Genomic DNA, 24,896 nt, shown 5'->3' on the forward strand with positions numbered 1-24,896 from the left:
CATTTAGTCGAAGGTACAGCCCGAACGGCTGAACAGAATTACTTGAAATTTGGCAAAGAGGTAGTCCTCAGGTCAGGCATGTGCCTTTTGCATTTATGGTGTCAATCTGTTCAGTAGTTCCTGAGAAAATTGCAGTTAAAAGTACATAAATATCTAGAAGCGCGCACCGTGCGCGCACCATAACGTGCGCAAGCGTAATTCTGATTGGTGGTTACATGTCAGTCAACATTCGAATCGGTCGAAATCAGGAAGTATCGGCCGCCACTTTTGTGTGTGACAGTGAAAAAGAAAGGTGGAGAACGTGAAAAGGGGGCAGGGTAGAGAGTTCTGACCCCCTAGCCTTTGTCAGGGGGTCCCTGAAGGACCCCGAAGGGTGAAAAAAACATTGTATTTTTTTTTCCAAAAATCGCGGGGTGCGCGAACCGTGAAATTTTTATTAAAAAAACAAAACATTTTAAACTGTTTATAAGTTTATAAGTTTATAGAAGATATTAACTATGCTGTTCAACTTTATCCAAATAAAAAAAAAAAGAGCTGAGCCATTCCATATTACAGGATACAGTCAATCTATAACTATATACATAGGTAGTTTATTGTAAAATAAATATATAAAAAATATAATAATACATACATAAATTAGCATTTAAAAAACCTTACAAATTCACTTAAAAAATCATAGGTTTCACACACGTTATAGTTAGGAATTAGCATTTAAAAAACCTTGCAAATTCACTTAAAAAACCATAGGTTTCACACATGTTACAGTTAGCTGGACATTTCACTCGTAAAAAACCATTGAAATTACCCCGTTATAGTTAGTTCAGATAACTATAACTCGCGCGACCGCCACTCTATCACAAGGATGATGTCATCAGTGATGTCACTGACCAGGTCATGAGTGATGTAATATGTGACGTCATCAGCAGTGGATTGCGGTCGCGCGAGTTATAGTTATCTGAACTAACTATAACGGGGGAATATATATATGTAAACCAAAGTGCCCTGAAGCATCGGGAGGTCACTCAACGGAGCTCTGCCATCTGGCTGTGTGATGCAGCCTGCCTTCCTGTTCCACTTGTAAGCCAACGCGTTTCGAGGTATTGCACCTCTTCTTCCCGGGCAACAAACTTCACACTTGAGGCTCGCATGATTTCAGTGGCATTTCCGGTTTTATTTGTTTAGTACAACCGCCCCCCAGTGGGCGTGTGCTAAGTGCAACATCAAATTAGTGTATGCTGGGACACCGAGTCCCTAATGCGAGAGTCTTTGTCTCCTTTAAGTAAATTCAAGTATTTGTTTGCATTAGTAATGTTACATTATCACCTTAGTAGGTTGGAGTTAATTCAGACAGGCTAATTTTGCATATAGAGCGCGTTGGCAGACAATTACAAGTGGAACAGGAAGGCAGGCTGCATCACACAGCCAGATGGCAGAGCTCCATTGAGTGACCTCCTGATGCTTCAGGGCACTTTGGTTTACATAATTACACACGGCAGCCTGGCCGTGGGGAGGGACACCATCGCCAGCTGGGGGAGAAATGCTTTACCAGCTCAGTGAGGCCACAGGTTTGAACTTTCGTTATCTGTTTGGCACGACGCTCTATATGCAAAATTAGCCTGTCTGAATTAACTCCAACCTACTAAGGTGATAATGTAACATTACTAGTGCAAACGAATACTTGAATTTACTTAAAGGAGACAAAGACTCTCGCATTAGGGACTCGGTGTCCCAGCATACACTAATTTGATGTTGCACTTAGCACACGCCCACTGGGGGGCGGTTGTACTAAACAAATAAAACCGGAAATGTCACTGAAATAATGCGAGCCTCAAGTGTGAAGTTTGTTGCCCGAGAAAAAGAGGTGCTATACCTCGAAACGCGTTGGCAGACAATTACAAGTGGAACAGGAAGGCAGGCTGCATCACACAGCCAGATGGCAGAGCTCCGTTGAGTGACCTCCCGATGCTTCAGGGCACTTTGGTATATATATATATACCACACATATACATACACACACACACACACATATATATATATATATAAAATATATATATATATATTCACTGAAAAAACCATAGGTTTCACACATGTTTTAGTTAGCTGGACATTTCACTCGTAAAAAACCATTGAAATTCCCCCGTTATAGTTAGTTCAGCTAACTATAACTCGCGCGACCGCAATCCACTGCTGATGACGTTGCATATTACATCACTGTATTCACTAAGATACTGTTAATAAGTCAGCTATACAATTAATTTTACCAAAAAAAACATCCATTTAGACACTTATTTACCCATTTATTCTTCCATTAACCTTTAGATATACATATATAAAAAATATTTTTTTTCCAGAAAGACACATTCACTGGATGATGTCATCAGTGATGTCGTTTGAGATGTCATCAGTGATGTCATGAGTGATGTCACTGACCATGTCATGAGTGATGTAATATGCGACGTCATCAGCAGTGGATTGCGGTCGCGCGAGTTATAGTTAGCTGAACTAACTATAACGGGGGAATTTCAATGGTTTTTTACGAGTGAAATGTCCAGCTAACTATAACATGTGTGAAACCTATGGTTTTTTCAGTGAATTTGCAAGGTTTTTTAAATGCTAATTCCTAACTATAACGTGTGTGAAACCTATGGTTTTTTTAGTGAATTTGTAAGGTTTTTTAAATGCTAATTTATGTATGTATTATTATATTTTTTATGTATTTATTTTACAATAAACTACCTATGTATATAGTTATAGATTGACTGTATCCTTTAATATGGAATGGCTCAGCTCTTTTATTTTGAATTTGGATAAAGTTGAACAGCATAGTTAATATCTTCTATAAACTTATAAACAGTTTAAAATGTTTTTTGTTTTTTTTTAAGGGTTTTTCACCATGCGCGCACCCTGCTATTTTTTGAAAAAAAATAAAATGTTTTTTTCACCCTTCGGGGTCCTTCAGGGACGCCCTGACAAAGGCTAGGGGGTCAGGAACTCTCTACCCTGCCCCCTTTTCACGTTCTCCACCTTTCTTTTTCACTGCCACACACAAAATGGCGGCCGACACTTCCTGATTTCGACCGATTCGAACGTTGACTGACATGTAACAACCAATCAGAATTACGCTCGCGCACGTTAGGGTGCGCGCACGGTGCGTGCACGGTGCGCGGCTATAGATATGTATGTGCTTTTAAATGCAATTTTCTCAGGAACTACTGAACAGATTGACTCCATATATGCAAAAGGCACTTCCCTGACCTGAAGACTACCTCTGTGCCAAATTTCAAGTAATTCTGTCCAGCCATTCGGGCTGTACCTTCGACTAAAGGTCCTATGGGAAAATGCATGGGGAAAAACGCGTTTTGGGACCCCCCTTTTTGCTCAGCCCCCGCTTGACGAATCCCCCCGAGACTTTCAGGGTAGGAGCTGAGCGGAGCGCCCCATTAGTTTAGAAAATTTCACGAAGATTCGTCAACCGGCGCCAAAGTAATTCAAAATAGAATTTTGAGATTTCCTATGGAAACACGGTCCTAACTATAACTATCTACTGGCGACCGCCAATAGATTATATATAATTTTTTCCATCCATCATCTTTTTGTGTTGCTTTAGTCACCCCAAGTGAGAAGGGTATGCCCATACGTTGGTCCTGTGCCCACTATGCCATTGGATTCAAGCTAGTCTGGCTGATGAGGGGCGATACCCCTATACCAGTCTCAGGATACTTGTTTACAGTCCAGAGAGGACCTGGCCTGGTAGTTCGGGCTAGACTGTTCCCGGGGGGGGAGCAGGGTGACGACCGATTTGCATGTGGCTGGGTCCAAACTGGAATGGCAAGGTGAGTAAAAAAACGATGGATTTATACTCAGATCTCTGTACCTGGGGGGGTGGGGGGGTAGAATGTTTGACAATGTCCAGCATTCAGTCCATTAACTTTCTGTGTTGCTTTATTTCCTAAGAGTCACAAGTTTCGGTACTTCATTACAGGATCTGTCAGGATCCTGCTCTTGCACAAATGAGAATTTGCTCCCAAATCGGGTTTCTGAGTAGTGCCTTAATTACTACACATAAGGTTTTTCCAGACACAAGGGTTTTCCAAGGGGGGTGGGGTAGCTGGGAGATGTTTCACGGGGGTAGGAGGGGGGTTGGTGGGTGGCAAAAATATAAAATGGTCCTCATAGCTCGAAGCAGTTCTATTACAGATGGAAGTAGGCATATATTGATTCAGGAACCAATGCAACAAACGGTAATCTTGGCTTTGTTTTTACTGTTTTTTCCCTTTAAGTATGGGTAGTGTAAAATATATCTCCTGGAATGTTAATGGCCTCCGCACCAAGCCCAGAGCTAATAGAATCATGCAATATTTGCGGGATTTGGATGCGCAGGTCTTGGTGCTCCAGGAGACACACCTAACTCACACGGAAATGCTTACCCTTATTAAGAAAAACAACTGGATAGACTTTGCAGTTTCGACTACCCAAACATCTAATACAAGAGGGGTCTCAATTGTATTTAAAAAAGGAGCTAAAGCTAGGCTGATATCACAGGCAATTGACCCAGGTGGCAGATGGGCCATAGTGTCAGTTGTTATATCTGGTAAACAAAGTACAATCTTAGGATATTATGGTCCGAATCAGGACGATCCCTCCATTTTGGAATCTATATTCTCACATTTGATTACCTTCCCTGAACCCATTATCTTGGCAGGCGATTTTAATATCGTACTGGATCCTCTGTTGGACAAATCACCCAATAATCGATCCTCTGTTTTTTCTAAGACGAGGGCCCTGCTCCAAAGCGCCATGAAGCAATATGGGTATGTTGATATCTGGAGAGCGAGGTCGGGGCAACAACAAGGGGTCTCTTTCAGGAACTATAAATATCACCACCAGTCCAGAATAGATTTCATCTTAATAAGTCTGAGGCTGGTGGATTCCGTAAAGAGTATTAGCTACCTCCCATCACATCTGTCGGACCATGCAGCGGTAGTAATGGAGATTGCCAGTTTGATTAAAAAGAGTTCCACCACATGGTCTTTTGACCGGTCTCTTCTCTCATCAGTAGAGGATATTACTTTTCTTAAATCAGAAACCCATAATTTTTTGATTTCTAACAGTGGCTCAGCTACGTCTAGGATAATCTGGGACTCGTTTAAAGCTTTCTTGAGAGGGGTTATCATTGGGAAGTTTCATACCGTAGGAAGTTGCATAGAGAGGAAGTCACTTCTATCGAAGATCAGATATCTCAAATACAACAAGATATAGATTCCAACTGTATTGATTCCGGTTTAGATCTGCCCACTCTCCATAATCAATTAGTGACTTTGAAGGGTAGTCTGAGTTCTTTATTAAATCTTCGACTTCAACAAAGATGGGAAGCCAGTAAGTTGGCCCATTTTGAATACACTGAAGGTGCCGGGAAATTACTGGCCTGGAAAACCAAAACTGATCTGGTGCGGAATAACATCGCTGCAATAATGGTAGATAACATCATCTTCTCTTCAGATGAGGACATCAGGGCAGCCTTCAGAGATTACTTTCAAGTAATCTATGAGGAGGATAAGCAGATCTCGCCAGAGTCTGTTGAGGGTTGGTTAAGGGACATCAATTTACCTTCACTATCTGCCGAGCAATCTCAATCTTTAGATAAAGCTATCACTGAGGATGAGGTAAGATCTGCCATTAATAGAAGTAAGAAGGGGAAGGCGGCTGGACCTGACGGTCTGCCGGCAGAAATCTATAGAGCCCTTGAAATAGAATTAGTTCCATTCCTCACCGTTCTTTTTAACCAAATCCTACTGGAAGGTCAGCTTCCGCCAGATTCCTGGGATAATGCCTCAATCACCCTTATTCTGAAGCCAGGGAAACCAAAGACGGCTTGTGGTTCTTATAGGCCAATTTCAATCCTGAATGTGGATTACAAGATCTTTACCACAATCTTGGCATCTAGGTTGGCTGTGATTGCGCCTCTGGTTCTCCATCCGGACCAAAAGGGTTTCGTTAAGGGGCGACAATTATTCGAGCTAACCTATGATTTAATAGGTGCCATAGATATAGCATCGGCTCGGACCCTTCCTTTGGCCGCCCTCACGTTGGATGCGACCAAGGCCTTCGATAGAGTTAACTGGGTGTACCTGTCGGGGGCCTTGGCTAAGTTTGGCGTGGGGGATGGGATACGTAGGGCAATTGGCTTGTTATATCATAATCCTGTAGCACGCCTCTTGGTCAATGGAGATCTGTCTGACCCGGTTACCATCACTAGGGGGACACGGCAGGGCTGCCCACTTTCCCCCCTTTTGTTTGATTTTTATATCGAACCCTTTGCGCAACAACTGAGGGAGGAGACTTCTATTAAGCCATTCTCGTATAAAGGGTGGGTGAGGAAAGTAGCCCTATACGCTGACGACGTGCTTATTCTTACCTCAGATGTTGGCTCTGCACTCCCTATAATTTTAAGGATTGCTCGTTCATTTGGTCAAGTCTCCGGTTACGAAATTAATGATACTAAAACCGAGATGCTTGTTTGGAATCATGAAGGGCAAGCTATAGACTTACAAACGGGCTCCTCGATGAGATATTTGGGTCTACAGATAGGGAAGGACATAGAAAAAATAGCTCAAGTTAATTTAACATTGGTAGCTAAAGAATGCCGTAGGTTACTACACTCATGGTCTCATATCCCACTATCTTTAATTGGGAGGGTCAACTTAATCAAGATGTCGATCCTTCCTAAAATTTCGTTTTTGTTTTGTACCATTCCCTTGCACTTTGATTATTCTTGTTTAGTTAAATTGCAGTCAGACATAACATCTTTTATCTGGAACAACAAACAGGCAAGGATTTCTTGGAAAAAGCTTAGAAGGCGAAGGGACAAAGGGGGCTTGGCAGCCCCGGACTTGAAATTATATGCTTGGGCCTTCCAGTTAACTCATTCCCGCATGTTGTTAAAAATACCTACAGACTACGGGGTGGGTCTAATGTTTTCAGCCATGTTAGAAGGGGAAGAAGCTAGTCAATCAGCCTTTCTATTTAAATTCGGCAACCCCAAGTACTTCAAAAAGATCAAACTGAAGGTACTACAAGGCTTGGCAAAATTATGGGCCGAAGTCACAAGATCGATAAAAGTAAGCTACTTTTGTGAAAGGACGCCGCTATGGGGTCTCCCTAAAAAACCCTGTTTGGCTTGAAGACATTCTAGCGGCTCCAATAAGAGACGCAGGCTTAGAGGTCTGGGGAGACCTTTTTTTTGACGGGGAGCTGCTTTCATGGGAACATCTTCTGGCTAAGATCGGCCCTAATCTGTCAAGACTTAAATACCTTCAAATACATAGTTGGACTCAGGCCTACAAATCTCAAGCCTTAGAAAGAAATAAGTTTCCACTTGGAGGATATAGCCTGCTCATAAACAACTTGATGAACAACCCCGTGGGAAAAAAGGAGACCTCACAGTGGTATAATCTTTTGTTGGAGGAAACGGATGGAGTCTTTGATCTGCCTGATTCACTTTGGAGCCCTTCAATCTCTGGCCCAAACTTACAAAATCTTTGGACAGACTCATTCGGCCTTTTGTGCAGCATAGTTAAGCCTTCTTGGTTACGGAGGAACCACTTGCTAACACTGCATAGGGCATATTATTCTCCTCTTAGACTATCTAAATTTTCCGAGGGTAACTCAATTGCTTATTCCAGATGTGGGTTTCTGGCGGCACCAGACACCCATATGTTTTTTGACTGCCCCAGTTTAGTGTCATACTGGGCAGCTATCAGTAACTTTCTAACTACTTCATTGGGTGTTAAAGTAAACATTGACTTACCTCTTGTGATCTTCGGGATTTTGGAAGGAGCTCAAGGTGCAGCCAAAAATTTAGTGTTCTATACGATTTTGTTGGCAAGAAGGGAGATCTGCAAGAAATGGAACGACGTGTCCCCTCCTTCCTTCGGCGAATGGCAGGCCTCCGTCATATATACATCACGTATGGACCTGGCTAGGGCTGGTAATCAGAGCAAAAGTGCTTTTTGGTATTTGTTGCCATGGGTACACTGAAATACCCGGGTTTTTTTTTTTCCCCCGGGTCCGATGATTACCCTATTTTGGTGTTCTAGCCATTTGTACCATACCTGGTCCTAGCCCGGGCTGACTTGGTTGCCACTTACACCAAGGTGGTTTACAAGAAGGGAAATGCCTGGTTCTTCGCCTTCCAAGATTGAAACTGCAATTGCTGAGGGATATTTTCTACTCACTTCCTTGGTCATATATCCCTGCCAGTTCTTTTGAACTGAGACAGCTGACTGTAGGGTAATCTGGTATGGCACTGAAACCATGGTAGCAATGAGGACAAAAAAAAAAGAAAAAAAAAAAAAGACAATGTCCAGCATTCAGTCCATTAACTTTCTGTGTTGCTTTATTTCCTAAGAGTCACAAGTTTCGGTACTTCATTACAGGATCTGTCAGGATCCTGCTCTTGCACAAATGAGAATTTGCTCCCAAATCGGGTTCCTGAGTAGTGCCTTAATTACTACACATAAGGTTTTTCCAGACAGGAATTCTGGATCAATTTGTGGGAGGGAACAACACCATAGAAATCCTTCTCACCTCCAAATGGGGGAACAAATGGTACTGCAGTATTATCCCCCATTGTGAGGTATGAAACTCAGTAAGGTGCAGTTATCTAGCAGCCGGTAAACGGAACCTCGTAATTTTAGTAATTCCAGGGGTTGTACTACTGCACTGGTTTACAGCAGGGTCCAGTAAACCTTAACCAAAAAAGACGTTTGGAATCTTGATATGTCAGAGCAGTATGGTGCAGCAGGATAAAGTAATTAAGGGCATCTTACAGTTGAGTGGGCTGCCTACGGGGGAAACTGATGCTAGGACTGTCGTGTAGTTTCACTACCTCTGAGGAGCACTATTAGTGTGGCTTAAAGATGCTGTGACCAAGCCATCAACCATGAATGTTCCACTCTCTAGCCTGGGAAAGGAGCGCATACCAAAGTGTTGTGTGACACTGTAATCAGATTAAACATTAAGTTATATTTATGTCATCCATACATTGTTATCAAAGGGGGCCTCATGAAAATGACAACAGTTATAAATGCCCCCACTTAATCAAAGGGGATTGAGTAGTAAGCATCAAGAGAAGAAAAAAAAAGCATACTTTCTGCTTTCCTACTGTTAAATAATTTATGCTCCAGCTCTTCCAGTGTGCTATACTCAGTCCTGAAATCACTTTTCTTGCTGTACAGATGGCCATTTTTGTCTTTTTCAAGGTTGGAAATTCTGAGAAGAAAAATAAGGTATGATTAATATGAACCTGATAGTGACATCTAACCTAGAAAACAGAAGTTCTTGCCAGCAGTTGTATAAAATTGACAAGTGCCATATGAGCATTCTCACAAAGTCAAGGTAGATGAAACATCAAAGATCCCCTTAACAAAATGTTTCCTTGTGAATATTCCCACTACGTGACCCATTCTAACAGTAAGGACACATCAATGCCAGCCTTCAAATACTGCTGCAAACTGCTTCGATCTTGCTTTACAACCATCACTCGACATCTCGCAACTCTGCATTCCACAGTCGGTGCATCGGAACAGTGTAAAAGATGTAAATATGTTAACACAAAGGCTAGCTAATGGAGAAATTGATTCGAAAGATGGAACAGTATGGGTAGAAGAATTCTGACAAAATAGGAACTCTTTTTTTTTCTTTTCTTTTTACAGAGTTTTATATAGCGCGAACTTGACCCGAATCGGGTATCAGAGCATTTTACATTGCACCAGTTGCATTACATGAGGACACATTCATTTCTTTTAGGCATGGGGAGATTAAGTGATTTGCCAGAATCACAGGATGTTCAGCGTCATTGCCGAACCTCGAACCCAGTTCTCCAGGTTCGAGGTCGACCTCCCTAGCCGTTAGGCCAACTACTCTCTCCTTCCCTTGGAATATGATGTCCTATGGCACAACAGGCAGGAAGAGAAAAGAGGAGGGGTGTAGCAATGTTTTATAACACACGGTTAACAGTAGATAGGCTTGTTGCAGAGAACCTTGATGGCGCAGAAATTTTAGGGGCAAAATTTAGCTCCAATTCCTCATGCATTGTGCTACTGGTGATGTACTGTCCCCTCCAGCCCCCTCCCCCCCCCCCCCCCCCCAGTCGACTTCCCGGTTTAACTAGCTACTCACGGAATTAGCCAGTGACCATCGCTCACGGTACCGACGACTCCTGGTGGTGTGGGACTTCAACTACCACTGGGACCAGTCGCCCAGAGAGTCACATGCCAGCCAGTTGGAGGAAGTCATGACCAAAATGGGGCTACAACAGCTTGTAGACTTCCCCAACCATGACAAGGGACACACCCTAGATCTCATTTGGACCACCCAGCCACCAGCCAGCCTGACAGACATCAGACTTGCGGCTGGTCTGACCACTATACGATCAGGTTCCTGGTCCTTCTGGCCAGACGGCCCGCACAGCCACCCCAGTATGGAGAGTTGTGCGAAGGTGAAATAAAATTGAGGCAGGCAGCCTAGTGGATACTCTGTGCAGAAACCCCATTAAGAGGCACTTGACGGGGAACCTTGATTAGGAGAGTGAGTTCCTAACTAGCAGGCTGAGAGAGGCTGTCGATAAGGTGGCACCTGCTCGGAGGGTAAGAGCTAGGAACAAGGGCAAAGGGGCCACCTGGTTCACTGAGGGCCTGAGGGGAACGAAACAAACCCTATGCCAACATGAGAGGCAATGGCGCAAATCAAACGACCCAGAGGCCCTCGTAGAATACAAAGCCATGTTAGTCACATACAAAAAGCCATCACGACTAGGAAGGCCGAATATTACGAGGCCAGGATCAGGGACGCCGATAATAAGCAGAAAGAAACCTTCAGAATACTAAAGGAACTGAAAAACAGGAGCAGAAATCCATTGCCAGCCTGGATGACTGCAATAAGTTCCAGTCTTTCGTCCAACACTAGGTCAGGCGCATTTTAACTGACATATGCAACACACCTACCAGCCAGAACTCTCTGGCGGGGGAACGTGCGCCATGTGCCCACGGTGAGTCTCTCTCCACCTTTCCGAGGTTAGACCGAGACTCTTTGACCCGCTTGACGGATCATATCAAGTTAGGATAGCCAGCGGACCCCTGTCCACCAAGGGTGTTCAGAATGGCCAAACCTGAAATAGAGAGAGAGCTCCTTGACCTGATCAGCCGATCATTGGATAAGGGTAGGGATCCCACTAACTTCAAGGAAGCCAGGGTCACCACCCTGCTGAAAAAGTCTGGGGTAGATGCAGCCAGTCTTAAAAACCATAGGCCCATTTCCCAGCTTCCCTACTTGGCGAAAGTAGTGGAACAGCATGTTCTTAAAACCCTATCACTTTTCATTGAGGAACAATAGCTTCTCCAGTTGCGGCAGGCAGGCTTTAGGGCCCACCATAGCACTGAGCTGGTGATGCTGTCGGTGCTGGAAGAGCTCAGGCTCACGGCCGACAGCAGGAAGCTGTGTGCCCTAGTCCTGCTAGACCTTACAGCGGCGTTTGATATGGTCAATCATGACCAACTACTGTCCTGGATCTCCGAGATGGGTATCTATGGGGTGGCACATCAATGGATTGGTTCCTTCCTGACAGATTGGACACAAAGGATCCAACTGGCATACCGTGTGTCCTGCATAGGGGCACTAACCTGCGGAGTTCCCAAAGGTTCGGCGCTGTTCCCCCTTCTCTTTAGCATCTATCTTCAGCCACTTGTGGCCGCTATGGCCCGTATGAACTGCCAGGTGTTCAACTATGCAGAAGACACACAATTAATCCTCCAGATTGACAACTCCTCTCGTGCCCAGGCGCAAAATATACTTAGTATACAGTCAACTGGATGACAGCCAACTCGCTTAAAGTCAATCCCGACAAAACAGAGGTCTTAGCAATTACCACCGGAAGTAACCCCTGGACTGACCTGTTTTGGCTGCAAGAGCTGGGTACCACACCAACACCATTCACTGTCATAAAGAGCCTAGGCATCAAAATAGATGCAAGCACACCATGTCGAACCAAGTGTCCACCGTGGTCGGGACCTGTGTGGGCTTACTGAGACAGCTGTGGAAACTGGCACCCCTCCTCTCATTTGCCACGCTGCAGATGGTGGTGTCGGCAATGATTGTGTCTCGTCTGGACTATGGCAATGCCCTGTATATTGGACTTCCTGAGAAGCTGCTAAGTAAACTACAAGTAGCCATGAATGACGCAGGTAGGCTGATCTTCAGGCTCCCAAGAGGTGCACATGCAACACCTTTACTGCAGCAGTTGCACTGGCTCCCCATTAAACAGCGAGCCAGTTTCAAGGGCCTCCGCATCGCCCACAAAGGCCTCCATGGTAAGGCCCCGGTATACATTAAGGAGCGCCTAGGGAGCTATGTGCCAGGACGTACCCTCTGGTCGTCCGAGGCAGGCCACCTGGCCTGTCCGCAGTTCAATACAACTTCAAAATGTGGCAGAGCCTTCTCTGTACTGATCCCTCAACTTGGGAATAAGCTACCAGAGAGCCTACGCAAGTAATCTGCCCTTCTTCTATTCAGGAAAAGACTCAAGACTCTTCTATTTACAGAGGCTTGGGTACAACATAGGCTCTGATCTGGAGTATGTACAATCTACCATTGGTGTGGTTTAGCTACTCTCTCACAGCGCTAAGAGACCTGTCGGTGATTATGCGCTTTATAAATCCCAGTTAACATTAATATTAACATGTAACCACTCTGTAAGATAAAAGCACAATAAGAAAAAGAAGGAACACACTGGCATACCTGGCCAGTAATTACGAGCTTCAATGAAAGAAAGCAACAATAATTTAATCAAGCCATGACAATAAGGCCTCGTTTAGGAGTGCCTTGTTATTTTGAAATACCTGCACAAACACATTTGCAAAGGTATTGCAACCGAACCTGGTAATTAACAGGTGCAAGGACCCTTACCATGACTGCTGCTTCAGAGCATCAAATAAACAGTCTTACACTGCAGTCTGCAATGCATTGGCCATACATTGATGCATCATGTTCATAGCCAGACGTATTACAATTTCCAGAATTCCTGACAAACATATATACATTGTGCACTATTACATTAGTTTGGTGGGTGCAGGACATCTGTCAAAAAGCGGTGGTTGTGTGTCTGCCCTATTTAGAGTGTGTAGGACCTTTATGCACACTTAATATGGAGAATGGGACACCCGTCGCTTGTCGGCAGATGTCTACATCCATCAAGCTCTAAATAAGGCCATAAGCCAGCACACAGTGCTCATCCCCAAAAAGAAAAGCAGTCTCCATGCTCAAATGGTATCCTTACAAATGATTCACACAGGGACATTGTGAAGCCCAGCAGCACTTGTTACTGTTTCCATGGCAAAGAGTACATTTGAATAAATGCTGGTATGCTGACAAAGCTGGCTGTATAGTTGGTCACTGAAGCTTCTATTTATATTGTTTCACCTAAGGAATGACTGTTGTTTCAAGTACTGAAGCAGCTAAACACCAGTGCCAAAGCCAACAGATCTAATTTATCTTATGCACATATGTTTTTTGTTAAATTTGGCTTATGCTGATGTGTGTTCTCTATGGATCCTCAAACACAACTTACATACAGAACCTGGATGGAGCACAGGCACAGACAACGCAGAAGACTGGCAGGACGACAAGGCCAGAAGCAACAGGAGTCTTCCAGGTGCAGTCTCGGCCCCCATGGCGTAGTCCCATGAAGTGCAAAGTGCCCAGAAGGTTGAAGATGAAGTGGTTTCAGATCTGAATCTTGTCCCACAACGAATCTGAAGATCCACCCACAGGTAAGCCCTTAAGTACCAAAAGGAAATGGTTGGGACGATTCCGGGGAGGGGCTGGACAGAGGGGAGGATATTCGCATGTCCTTTGTCCAGTTTCGAACCAGAGCGGGAGCCAGTGGCTCCCTGAAATGGTTCCAACTGGAGTATGCAGGGAGGACACCAAATGTGTCCTTCAAAGCAGCCTGGTGTTGGCAAGCTCTCCCATCCCAGCCCAATACACCAAGTCCTGTCTGAGAGGTGGTCACACCTCACTGTGACAGGAAACCTATTGTTCTACCTTCCCCTGATCGAGCCTGGCTCAGCAGCAGGAGGGCAGAATCATGTGTGTGGTCAGCAGCAGCACTAGACCCTGAAAGGGTGGCACCGGGAACACAGGGGGGTTCAGTACTTGGGATTCTACAGCCAACACTGGAATCAGTTTTGGGGTAGAGTCCCAACATGTTTGATACCAAACATGACTGGTTTCGGTCCAGCCAATATATAGTTAGACATCTCGTAATTGACTTGATGTCCACTATATGTAAAAAATGGTTGACCCCACTAACAAAGCCGGGAGAATCGACTCCTAGGTTTGTAGGGGGGTGTCCTGCTCATGGAGGGGCACCCTCACAGTTATAACCAAGCATCTTGCCTTCTGGATTGAAAGGCCTACCTTAGGGGTGACTTATAGTTTCAAGTGCAGTGACCTCCGATATAAGGACACTTTTATCTGTGGTGAGTGGTGCTAGCACCAGCTCACACAGGCTGCAATCGCAGGCCTATAGTCACAGTTTGGGTAGTCTCTCATGGGTGGCATAATAGATGCTGCAGCCCATGGGAGACCTCTGGTGTACCTATGCCCTGGATACGTTAGTACCATATACTAGAGCCTTAGAAGGGTTCACCAGTACCCAATTAGGAAAGTACCAAAGTAGTTACCAATGTCAAATTTAGGGAGAAAGCACAGTGACTCGCGTCCCGATTAGTAGGATCTCAATCAGACTAGTCCAAAACACACTGATACCAGGCAAAAAGTGGGGCAACCATGCTAGAAGGATCCTACTTTCCTACATAAACCCCCCCCCCCCTAACGAAAGGAGATCAGGCTAACCTTGCCCAGTTGAGTCTTTATTTCCTAAGTGGCCAGATAAGGAGGTTCTTGCACTGGCACGGATACTCTCTGTGCTATGGTCCACTGAAAAATTCTTCCACTGTAGGGGCTTGGATCTTCTCAAAAAAGTTTGGGGTGTATACCGGTCAATTGTTTTAGCCAAGACAGGGGCTTGTGGTGTGTCTGACTAGGGAAGTGAAGCCCTAACAGGGTTGTTCCCAACTTCCTCAGAGGACTGGCCATAGCAAAGGCTTTCCTCCCTATGACTGAGCTGTACTTATCCCTAGGAGTCAACCATTTGCTAATTACAGCTTTGGGTTGACCCTGTCTGGCTGGAACACTGTGGGGCCAGTGAAGGTGTGGAACAGACTTGTCACAGGTCTTGCTTTGCCCAACAGAGTCCCTTTGGGGCATGTGACTTGTTACGGAAAGAGGGATCCCTCAGATTGTGGAGGGCTATCCACCTGGCTAATACTACTAGGCTGGGGGTCCCTAATATGTGGAGGAGGGGATTCCTCTTGTTAGTGGGCCCTGTGGGGTCCTTTGACATCTCTGGCCCATGGAGCACCAGCCTGACTGAGGCTTGGCAGAGAGGGTCAGGGTGCCTCCTCCAGACTTGGTACCCCCTTGGGAGGCTCCTCTCCCCTCAGTAGCTCGGTCAGGACATGCCCGACCTCCCCTGGGGCAGATTCTTCACAAGGACCAGGATCAGTTCCTGACGCTGACCCTCACCTAAGGTCTGAGGGGGAGGAAGACTATTTTTCCTCCCTTGTGCTCTCTGTTGGACTGGGGAGGGCTATTCCTTTACGCTCCACTGCTCCTGGTTTCTTGGTGGTTAGCCTTGTGTCCTAGAGGTCGCATCAACCTGCTGAGGGTGGCCTATCATCTCTAGATTGGTTCTGAGTTCTACTTCAACCCAGGCTTAAATCTCTCGATCATTGCCCAGCAGGCACTCTACAAGCAGGTTGGGGGATACCCTCACCTTTTTAGGGCCAGTTACCCCTCCCCAGCTGAGATGGACTATTGCCATGGGGTGATCCGTTCTAACACCATCAGTGTTGGTCAGCTGGTAACTGTATCCAGGTAAAAAATGAAGATGGACACAAGTTTTCCTGTCACCATGGTGACACTAGTCCGTGTCCCTACAGGCTACAGCTTTCTGGTCATTGATCAGAGGCTCCTGTACTTGCCGAAGGTACTGGGACGTACAGCAAAAGTGGTTAAACCCATGCTACCATCACATACTAAGGTGGCCTGTGTAGGGGATCTGACTAGGCCAGACTTCACCTCAGTACCCCATGAGAACCCAACTAAACTCTTGGGTGCACTACTACTACTTGGAGTGCTACTACTAGGGGCACTAGGGGTGTAGTGGTAGGAGTGGTAGTAGTGGTACCCTTGGTGCAGGCCTTGGGGCAATTGGAATCTCTTGCCTTATAGCCTTTCTCTTTGCAAAGATAGCAATAGGGGTTCTTAGAGTAAAAGGATTGGGATCCAGCCCCAGAAGACTCTTGAGGACCTTCGGAGGACATCTCTTTAGACTTTTCCCCACCTTTCTCTTGGGCCTTGGAAGAATATTTCTTCTAGTCACCACCACCTTGAGACTTAGTCTTAACCCTGGTACAAACCCATTTGTCCACCTTCTTTCCCAATTCTTGGGGAGAGGTCAGATCTGAGTCTACCAGATACTGGTGCAGTTTTTGATTTGGACAATCATTAAAGATGTGCTCCCTCACTAGCAAATTGTACAATCATGTACCTTGCTTCTATGAAGCTAGCCTTCCAGAGCATTAATGTCATTGTCTATGAAATCAACTCAGTCTTGATTGTGTGCCTTCTGGGTATCCCTAAACTTAACTCTGAACTGTTCAGTAGTTAAGCCGAACCCATCGATGAGGGCACTCTTTAAGACATAGTAATTGGCAGTATCCTCTTCTCTAACGGGGAGGGGCTTAGTGAAAGTGGAAGTTATTCTATGAGGAAATTGTTTAAAGTCAACAGGATGTCTGATTATATAAACTAACAAGCATTAAAAATGCAATAGGTCTCGCCTTTGATTAAGTTAAAACGATTTGATTTGCTATAGAATGGCTTTAACTTAATCAAAGGCGAGACCTATTGCATTTTCAATGCTTGTTTCGTATACTACATGTAAATCATACACGAATGCTGAACAGCTAATTTTACTTTTGAAATCTAATATTTTTAAAATAAACGAACCTTGCAACTGTTGATGTTGTTGTACTGTACACTTCTGGAGCCACAAATTCCAAATCACCGCATCGGGTTGTGTTCCTATACTGTTCTTTACGAGAGATTTTTTTATACTCAAGTCAATAACCGAAGGAGTTACTTGTGTTTCCACAAACGTCTGAACTTGTCAACAATAAGGATCAAAGTCCAACAAAATATTTAAAAAACAAATGCCCTTTGTCTTACGTAATTCTTACATGCACTGAACGAGCCATAACTTTTGTGAACTGGTGTTAAACTTTGTCCACTCTCTGTAGCATGAAGCTTTACAACCCTTCTGTTTCTATACTATCGCAACCAGGCTTGAAAAGCAGCAAATGGGGACCGTAAAACACAATTTATGGTTTGTAAACCTCAATTCAATTAAAACCACCTGAACTCGTTTATGTTGCCTGATCTTCTTTAGAAACGTTTTAGTGAGCGATGCGTGATGCATGTGTCCCCGTGCAACTGTGCGTTACATGGTCGACAGCACTGTGTGATGCACACAATAAGCAATGAAGTTTAATTTTGGTTGGTATAAACAATGTAATGTATTATATAGGATAAAAACACTGGTGCATTCAGCTGCCACTTATGGGCATTTAAAATGATGCAGACCACTGTGTATCATCTCTAGTGTCCTTTCTGGGGATTCCCACAAAATAAATTCCGACTGGTATCTCTGGAAGGTGAGCACTATATACTAAATGAAACATTTACGCGCAAAAGTTTAGACTTCTTGATTAAAAAAATATAGTCAGAAGAAACTTTAGCAGTCTGCTTTTTTTCTTCTTTTTGGTGCGTTAGCATTTACGTAGTGTCTCTATATCTTAAAAAAATACACATGTATCCTCCACAGGGTTATTCAGTTTCATTACATCTACCTAGTTCGTCAGGCACTCAGGCACTGCTTCCACGATTTTCCGAGCTTCCGGCGTGACCCAGGTTTTGCGAGGACTGCAACTCCCAACAGACCCGTACCTCTGCAATGACTACGACTCCCGGCTTGCCCCGATGCAAAATGGCTACCTGCTGTCAGGTCGGAAAACGGTTCCAGCAAGAGGCAAGAAACCAGCTCGCCTTAAATGGACCCCAGCTGTCCCCGGAGTTACGAAGAGAGCTAGAGAAAGTGCAGAGAGGTGACCGGCCGGGCATAGTTTCCTTCAGAGCTCTGCGGAAGTTGCGGAAAACATCACAACAGAGCGGTGAGGAAAGCGATAGGAAGCTAGGGGACGTTGCTGAAGGAGACTAGAGGAAAGTGGATCTGGTGTGTGATTTGAGGCCGGGCTGTGGTGTTAGGGGGCGGCTGTAGGACTTTGGTATGGATGAAGTGCTAAGTGAGAGAGAGGGTGACCACCTGGCTTGGAGACTAATTCTGGGCAGTGACTAAAAATTCAGGACAAAGTCATCTCAAAAGTTCAGTTATACTGACACATATAAGGATGCCAGTCAATATTATCAAAGTATCTATATAGATGGCCGACACAGATAAAAATCAAAATAGATATATGTCCTTCGATTTGTATAATACATAGTTGTTTTGAACAACAACAAAAAACCAAGCGCTCGCCATGACGTTTTTCATTCGTACACTTTTCTCTTTTAGAGCCGTCCCAGTTGGACTGGCTCGCCTGACTTCCTTTTGTGCTAAAAGGATTCTTATCTTTATGGGGCCATGTGTTTGGCCCCATAAAGAAGATAAGAAACCTTTTACGCCAGCAGGAAGTCAGGCGAGCCAGTCCAACTGGGTCGGCGCTAAAAGAGAAAAGTGTACGTCACTGGAAGCTCTTTTCCAATGGCTGGCCACCGTTTAGCATAAACAGTGACGCCAGCCAATGGAAAAGAGAGGCGTGGCTTAAACCCCGCTAGTGAAAGCTACCCAAAAACATAAAATCTCGCCAGCGAGACTGCGCATGTCTGCGCAGCCTATGCTAGCGGAGACCTAAAAAGGACAAGGATCTCTGGGATCCGTAAAAAGTAGTGAGTACACATGGAGGGCTAACAACAGCAGGGCAACACAAGGCAAGCAGATTCGCTCTTGCTCTCTCAGGGTACAAACTACCAAGCACTTCGTCTCTCACCCTTGCAGGTGCAGGGTGATGTTCTAGCTTGGACCTGGGCTATTACGCAACTAGGGCTCACCCGACTAATACTAGTCTGCCCTCGAGAGCCTTAGAGAGAGCATGGCAGGAGCTTGAGGTGTGAACCCCAGCTCAGATTTTGCTCTCCTCCAGCTTAGCAGGAATATGTTAAATCTTTTTTTTTTTAAAGTTTGGGTAGTGTCTGCTCAATTGTCAGTCTTGCTTCCTCTTCTATAGCCGTCCTTTTTTATGGGGTGTATTTGCTCAGCAGTAGACCGTATAAAATAAATAAATAAAATGGTGCATGGTTACTGCTTTTGTCACCTATTACCATTTGTCTTTTGGTATCCTGTTACTCATTCAACAGCATCTCTGCCTGACGTATCTCAATGTATGGATTATCGGCCCTTCTCTGAGACCCCCGCCCTTATTGGTTTAGAAGCACACAGCATCCCGCTGCCCTTGTGGTTAAACTAGTTAGTCCATATAATTATGATTTGAATGCCTATCTCCCACATACCCTCTTCCACTATACCGCAAGGTGCTGTGTCCCATCACACCATATCCACACCTCAGTGGGCATCATGCACAACACAAAAAATCTTCACATATATTTTCAAAACAAAAACAACAGCCTCCCAACCACACACATGCACAGTGTAGCTTGCTTTACATGTGAGTAAGCCCTTCAGCGCCCAACATAGGAATAGCGTAGGAAAGTGGATTATTATGTCTTATGGTGTGGTTGAAAGACCTCACTTATGTAATAATGTCACAATCTCGATCATGTCCAGTTACGCTCTTTAACTAAACCCTTCGCTCAGACCTGGGTTGCTGTGATATAGAGCACTCAGGCTCAAAGAAACATTAGTATTTAGAAGTAGCAAAACAGTTAATCAATAAGAAACGCAACACAATAAAAATCGGACATAAATTTATAAAAATAGTATGCATTTTTACCTTTAAATAGACACCAAAATTATAAAAATCTATTAAAGGAAATTGAAGATGAGATTTTTCAAAAGTAAAAGTAAAGTAAAAAATATTTTTGAAATGATGCAATATATTGTAACTGGTTGATCAGTTCTTAGCCAACTGGCTAGTGCAGCTACTTCTGCTAACTTGGCGAGGTCACAATGGAGTGGGGGCCAGTCACATGACCCTCTTATGTCCAGGGGGACAGTCATCTGTCACTTCCAGCAGTCTTACGGTCCTCACTGTCTTTTTCTCCTTTAACGCGTTCCAGCCGAAAAGTGGTCATGATGCAGGATGCTGAAGACATCAAAAGGAAGCAGGTCGATTTCTTAGGGTGACCATGGCGTTCACTAACTTCAGGGGTTGTCTCCTCAGGACATGATCTCTCACGATTCACTCAGGGAGTCCAGTTGCTACCGGTCAACTGGTCTCCCATGTACAGCAGGTGCGAGGTTGGCTACAGGAAAGCAATTATTTTCCATTATCTCGGGGACACCTCAGGAAGGTCAGGACGTGGTTGCCTAGTAGGCACTTTGGCATCCAGCAGCATGCAGGTGTTCCTGGACAGCTTGGCTCTCAAGAAGTGCAGGGTTCCTTAGCTTTTGGTGATCCTGAAGCTTAACAGGGAGGTAGTCCACTAGTCCTTTGAGTCACTTCTTCCTGCATAGTACAAGCGGCACCCTCTTTGCGGGTCCGTTGGGTGCATCAAGTGCAGTTCAGTCTTTGGTGCAGCCTCTCTTTGCTGGGACAGGGAGCAGCAAGGCTGTTCTTCTTCTGTCTTTGTCCAGTCCAGTGATAATCTGAGGTCTGTGGGTCTGAGGTGCCACGTTTATGTCAACTGAGTTTTTGGGACTGGAGGACCTACTAGCCAATGGGGCAACAGTTGTAAAAGGCAACCCTTCCCACTTTACATACTTCCTGGAGTTTTGGCCAGCAGACAATCCTAGGATAGTCCTCTCTATCCAAATCCAAGATGATATAAGCCTTCTACACATATGAGGGGTCCCGGGCACACCCCTGGGGTGTACCAAGTATAATGTGTCACTCTTCCTTGAAAACCAGCTTTGCAACTAGTTTTCTCCCTCTGGAGGAGATGCCAACCTGTCGGTCTCCAGAAAGAATTGGGCTTCCTTGGAGCACTTCAGATTTCCTATCAGGGGGTCAGCATGTTGTCTCAGGTGACAACCGCAGATAGGTATGAAAGGCTACCAGAGGTTTGGGCAACAAGGTGGTGACTTTGTAAAGTCACCTTTCTATTAAAAGTTACCTTAAATCCATCTCAGCAATGAGTCTAGTTTAATGTAACGATTACTTTGATGCCTTTGAATAATATACGTATATATATTTTTTTTAACGGAGTTTTATATAGCACGAACTTGACCCGGTATCGGGTATCAAAGCGCTTTCCATAGCACCAGTTGCATTACATGAGGGCACATTCATTTTTTTTGTTAGGCATGGGGAGATTAAGTGATTTGCCCAGAATCACAGGATGTTCAGCGTCATTGCGGAAACTCAAACCCGGTTCCCCAGATTCAAGGTCGACCACCCTAGCAGTTAGGCCAACTCCTCTCCCTGTGGTCCCAAATGAAAGTTAGCACTTACCGTGTTGGCTACTGGTTTCTTCTTGTTTAGCAAACAAACTCGCTTCCAGGTTCCGAGGAACTCGATTTGGAACCCTTTGGCAAAGAGACATGATTGCAAAAATTCAAAAGGTTGCAAGAAGAGGAAAAGATATCCAGTAAGCTGGTACATTATGGTCTGCGATATGGAAGTAGTGTACAACAATCACTGTATGCAATGGACAAATACACTTCCGATCCTCACTGCTGACCACCAATGTTAGAACCGAGGTCTCTAGTTGGCAAAGGTTTGCACCTTGTCCAAGTAGGGGCCCACAATCCTAGTCAGGGTTAAGGGTAGTACACACTAAAAGTTTACCTGTGCTCACCCTCCGGTAGCTTGGCTCACAGCAGTCAGGCTAAGCTAAAGAGACAATGTATCAAGTATTTGTGCACGCACACACAGTAACAGTGAAAACACCACAAAAGTACTCCACACCAGTTTAGAAAAAAAGCCAATATTTATCTAATTGAAACAAGATTAAAATTGATAAAAATCCAACATACACAAATCAAAATACAAATCTCTTCAAGACGTGCTTGACAAAGTCGAATCTCAAAGTTCGGGCTGACCGTGATGGAGCGCGGGGCAGCTACAGATTTGTACAGACCCCGGTTACAGTACTTTGGAAACATTGACAAAACAAAGATGATGCGAAGCGCTGGGGAGGTAAGGCATCACTAAGGCCAGTGCAGTGTCAGTTCCTTACTGTCAGTGCAGGTCATTGGCGTGTCTGGGATGCCAAGGATGTTGCAAGGCACAGGGGAGGTGATGCAGCATTGGCGGCGAGGCGGTGGTTCCGATGGCTGTGCAGGGTTGCTAAGGTGTTGAGGATCAAGTAGCAAGGTATTGACTTTGCAATGCCGATTTCACACCACAGGGCCACAAGTGCTGTGGTGGAGTCCGGCATCACGGACTTTGGTGACGCTGTGCTCGAGACTCACGGTGTGGTGGATTTTTGTAGGCGCTGCAACGGCGTCAGGCCTGCATTGCAAGTCATTGTATTGAGCACCGCTTCGTGCAGACAGCGGTACAGTGCCAAAGAGCTGTGCCGGCTCCAATGTCACACTTGAACTTATTTTGTGTACTTCCTACTAATCCGTAGGATCTGCGAATTGTTTGGACAACAAACTAGGGGCTTGGTGTCAAGACTGATTAGGGACACCCACGCAGGGTACGTTGGCCTATTAGACCAGCTAGCTCACAGTGCCACCGTAAGCCCCCCTAACCTACCACGGAGCGAATGGTTTCTGGCAACCACTGAACATGACAACTCTGACCCCTCAGGGATCGTGGGAACAGTGAAGAACCTTTTGCCCAATCACTCATGCTTACTTATTCTCAGAGAAGTATACAGAGAATACACTCTGGGACGTTTACAATATAATTATTGAACAAACGTTATTCTTGTATAGAATACATGTGCTGCAATGATTAACAGACAGAAGTAGATACAAGTAATTACAAGCACCAAAAGTGTGAATAGTAGATATAGTTCTACCATGGTGCTAAAACAATGTATATATGCTGGCATATAAAACAAGGTAGTAATCGAAAGTACTCCATCTATGCGAACCCTACTTTAAGAGTACCTAGAGTGTGTGAGAGTGTAGAGCCAAGAATCCTCCCAAGGGACGACCCAACCCCATTACCTGGTAGGGGTGAATGAAGGACCCTGTCTTGGTCCCGAACTGGACACCCCTTACGAGATGTCAGACCACGCTGTGGGGAATTCTCAGCATGCATGGACCTCTGGTGTCACCTGGAGTGCCTCCTCTGCTAATGCTTATCTTTTCTAATAGAAAGTAGTCTTGCGATGAGAGTATAAATTAGGCATGTTATGGATATGTAAATAGCCCTGTCGCCCCGTGGATGAAGATATAGATGACATTTGTACATAGTGCAAAAAGAGACATTGCACATGATGTTCAGGGCATTTTGATAATGTTGTGCGAAGCTAGATGTGTAAACAAGTTTAGTTTCAAGGAAAAACATTGTCGCACATGCAAATATGTGCAAAAGGTTACTGCTGGAAAACAGGAAAATGTAAGAAATAAGTTGCTTCGCTACATGGGCCTAACTCGGGACTATAACAGTCGAGGGACTGGTTTCCTCCTGTTTAGAACAGCGAACTCACTTTCAAGGAACCAGGAATGGATTTGGCACCACGTGGCAAAGTAGGGATTTCAGCAGAGAAGTCTTGGCACTGTAGGTGAAGTCTTTGATGGCCTTGAGACTTCCAACAGGAGGCAAGCTCAACTCAAGCCCTAGGAGAAGCTTAGAAAGCAGGATGCAGAGAGCAAAGTCCAGTCCTCTCGCTCCCAAGACAGAAGCAGCAGCCAGCAAGCCAATACAGTAAAGTGGTAGTCCCTCCTGGCAGTACAACAACTCTTCATGTTTGTAGAATGCCCTCAGCCCAGAGTGTTTCGAGTATATGGTGTCAGAGGTCCAGTACTTCTACCCACTTTAGCCTTTGAAGTAGGGTGACTTCAAAGAAAGGACTTTGTAGTGCACCAGACCCTGCCCTTCCTGGTTCTAGCTCCAGACACACTGCATTGGGGTATGCAGCTCTTTGTGTGGGGACAGGCACAGCCCTATTCAGGTTCAGTTGTCAATTCCTCCCACCACTCGAGCTAAGGAAGACCTATCACCCTGGTGATGGGCCATCAGGATATGTAGGGCACACCTCATCTCCCTTTATGTGTGGTGGTCTAGAATGAATGCACAAAGCCCAACTGTCAACCAACATGGATGTGTATTCTAGGGATAGGCAAAGGCACAGAATGTTTTTTTTATTTCTTAATTCAGAAGAAATACAGAGAAATAGCATTGCAGCAAAGCTACAGGTGTTACATACAGTTTTTACATATGTGTGGTGGGTACCGATTCTCCAATGTGAACTCAACTCCGTGAGGACAAGAAGAAAGGACAAAGACTCCCCTCTCCTTCAACAATGTCACCATTATACAAGGTACGTGTGTGATCAATGGGGGCAGGGGGGTTATTTTCAGACAAGTCCAACGCAACGTCTACTCAAAGGCACCATCATCAGAACCGTTCTGATCCCAACAT

The 24,896-nt window shown here is 44.9% G+C and overlaps 1 protein-coding gene across 1 annotated transcript in view; it reads right to left on the minus strand.

Moving 5' to 3' along the window:
• CCDC112 (coiled-coil domain containing 112) overlaps window positions 1-24,896 on the minus strand; it is a 223,433-nt gene that overhangs the window by 74,591 nt on the left and 123,946 nt on the right. The window contains exon 3 of the mRNA XM_085632622.1: window positions 9,149-9,270. Coding sequence (XP_085488748.1) covers window positions 9,149-9,270 — 122 coding nt within the window. The remainder of the gene's footprint in view (window positions 1-9,148; window positions 9,271-24,896) is intronic.

This window comes from Triturus cristatus, chromosome 2_1, assembly GCF_964204655.1.
Source record: "Triturus cristatus chromosome 2_1, aTriCri1.1, whole genome shotgun sequence".
Classification (NCBI taxonomy): Eukaryota; Metazoa; Chordata; class Amphibia; order Caudata; family Salamandridae; genus Triturus; species Triturus cristatus.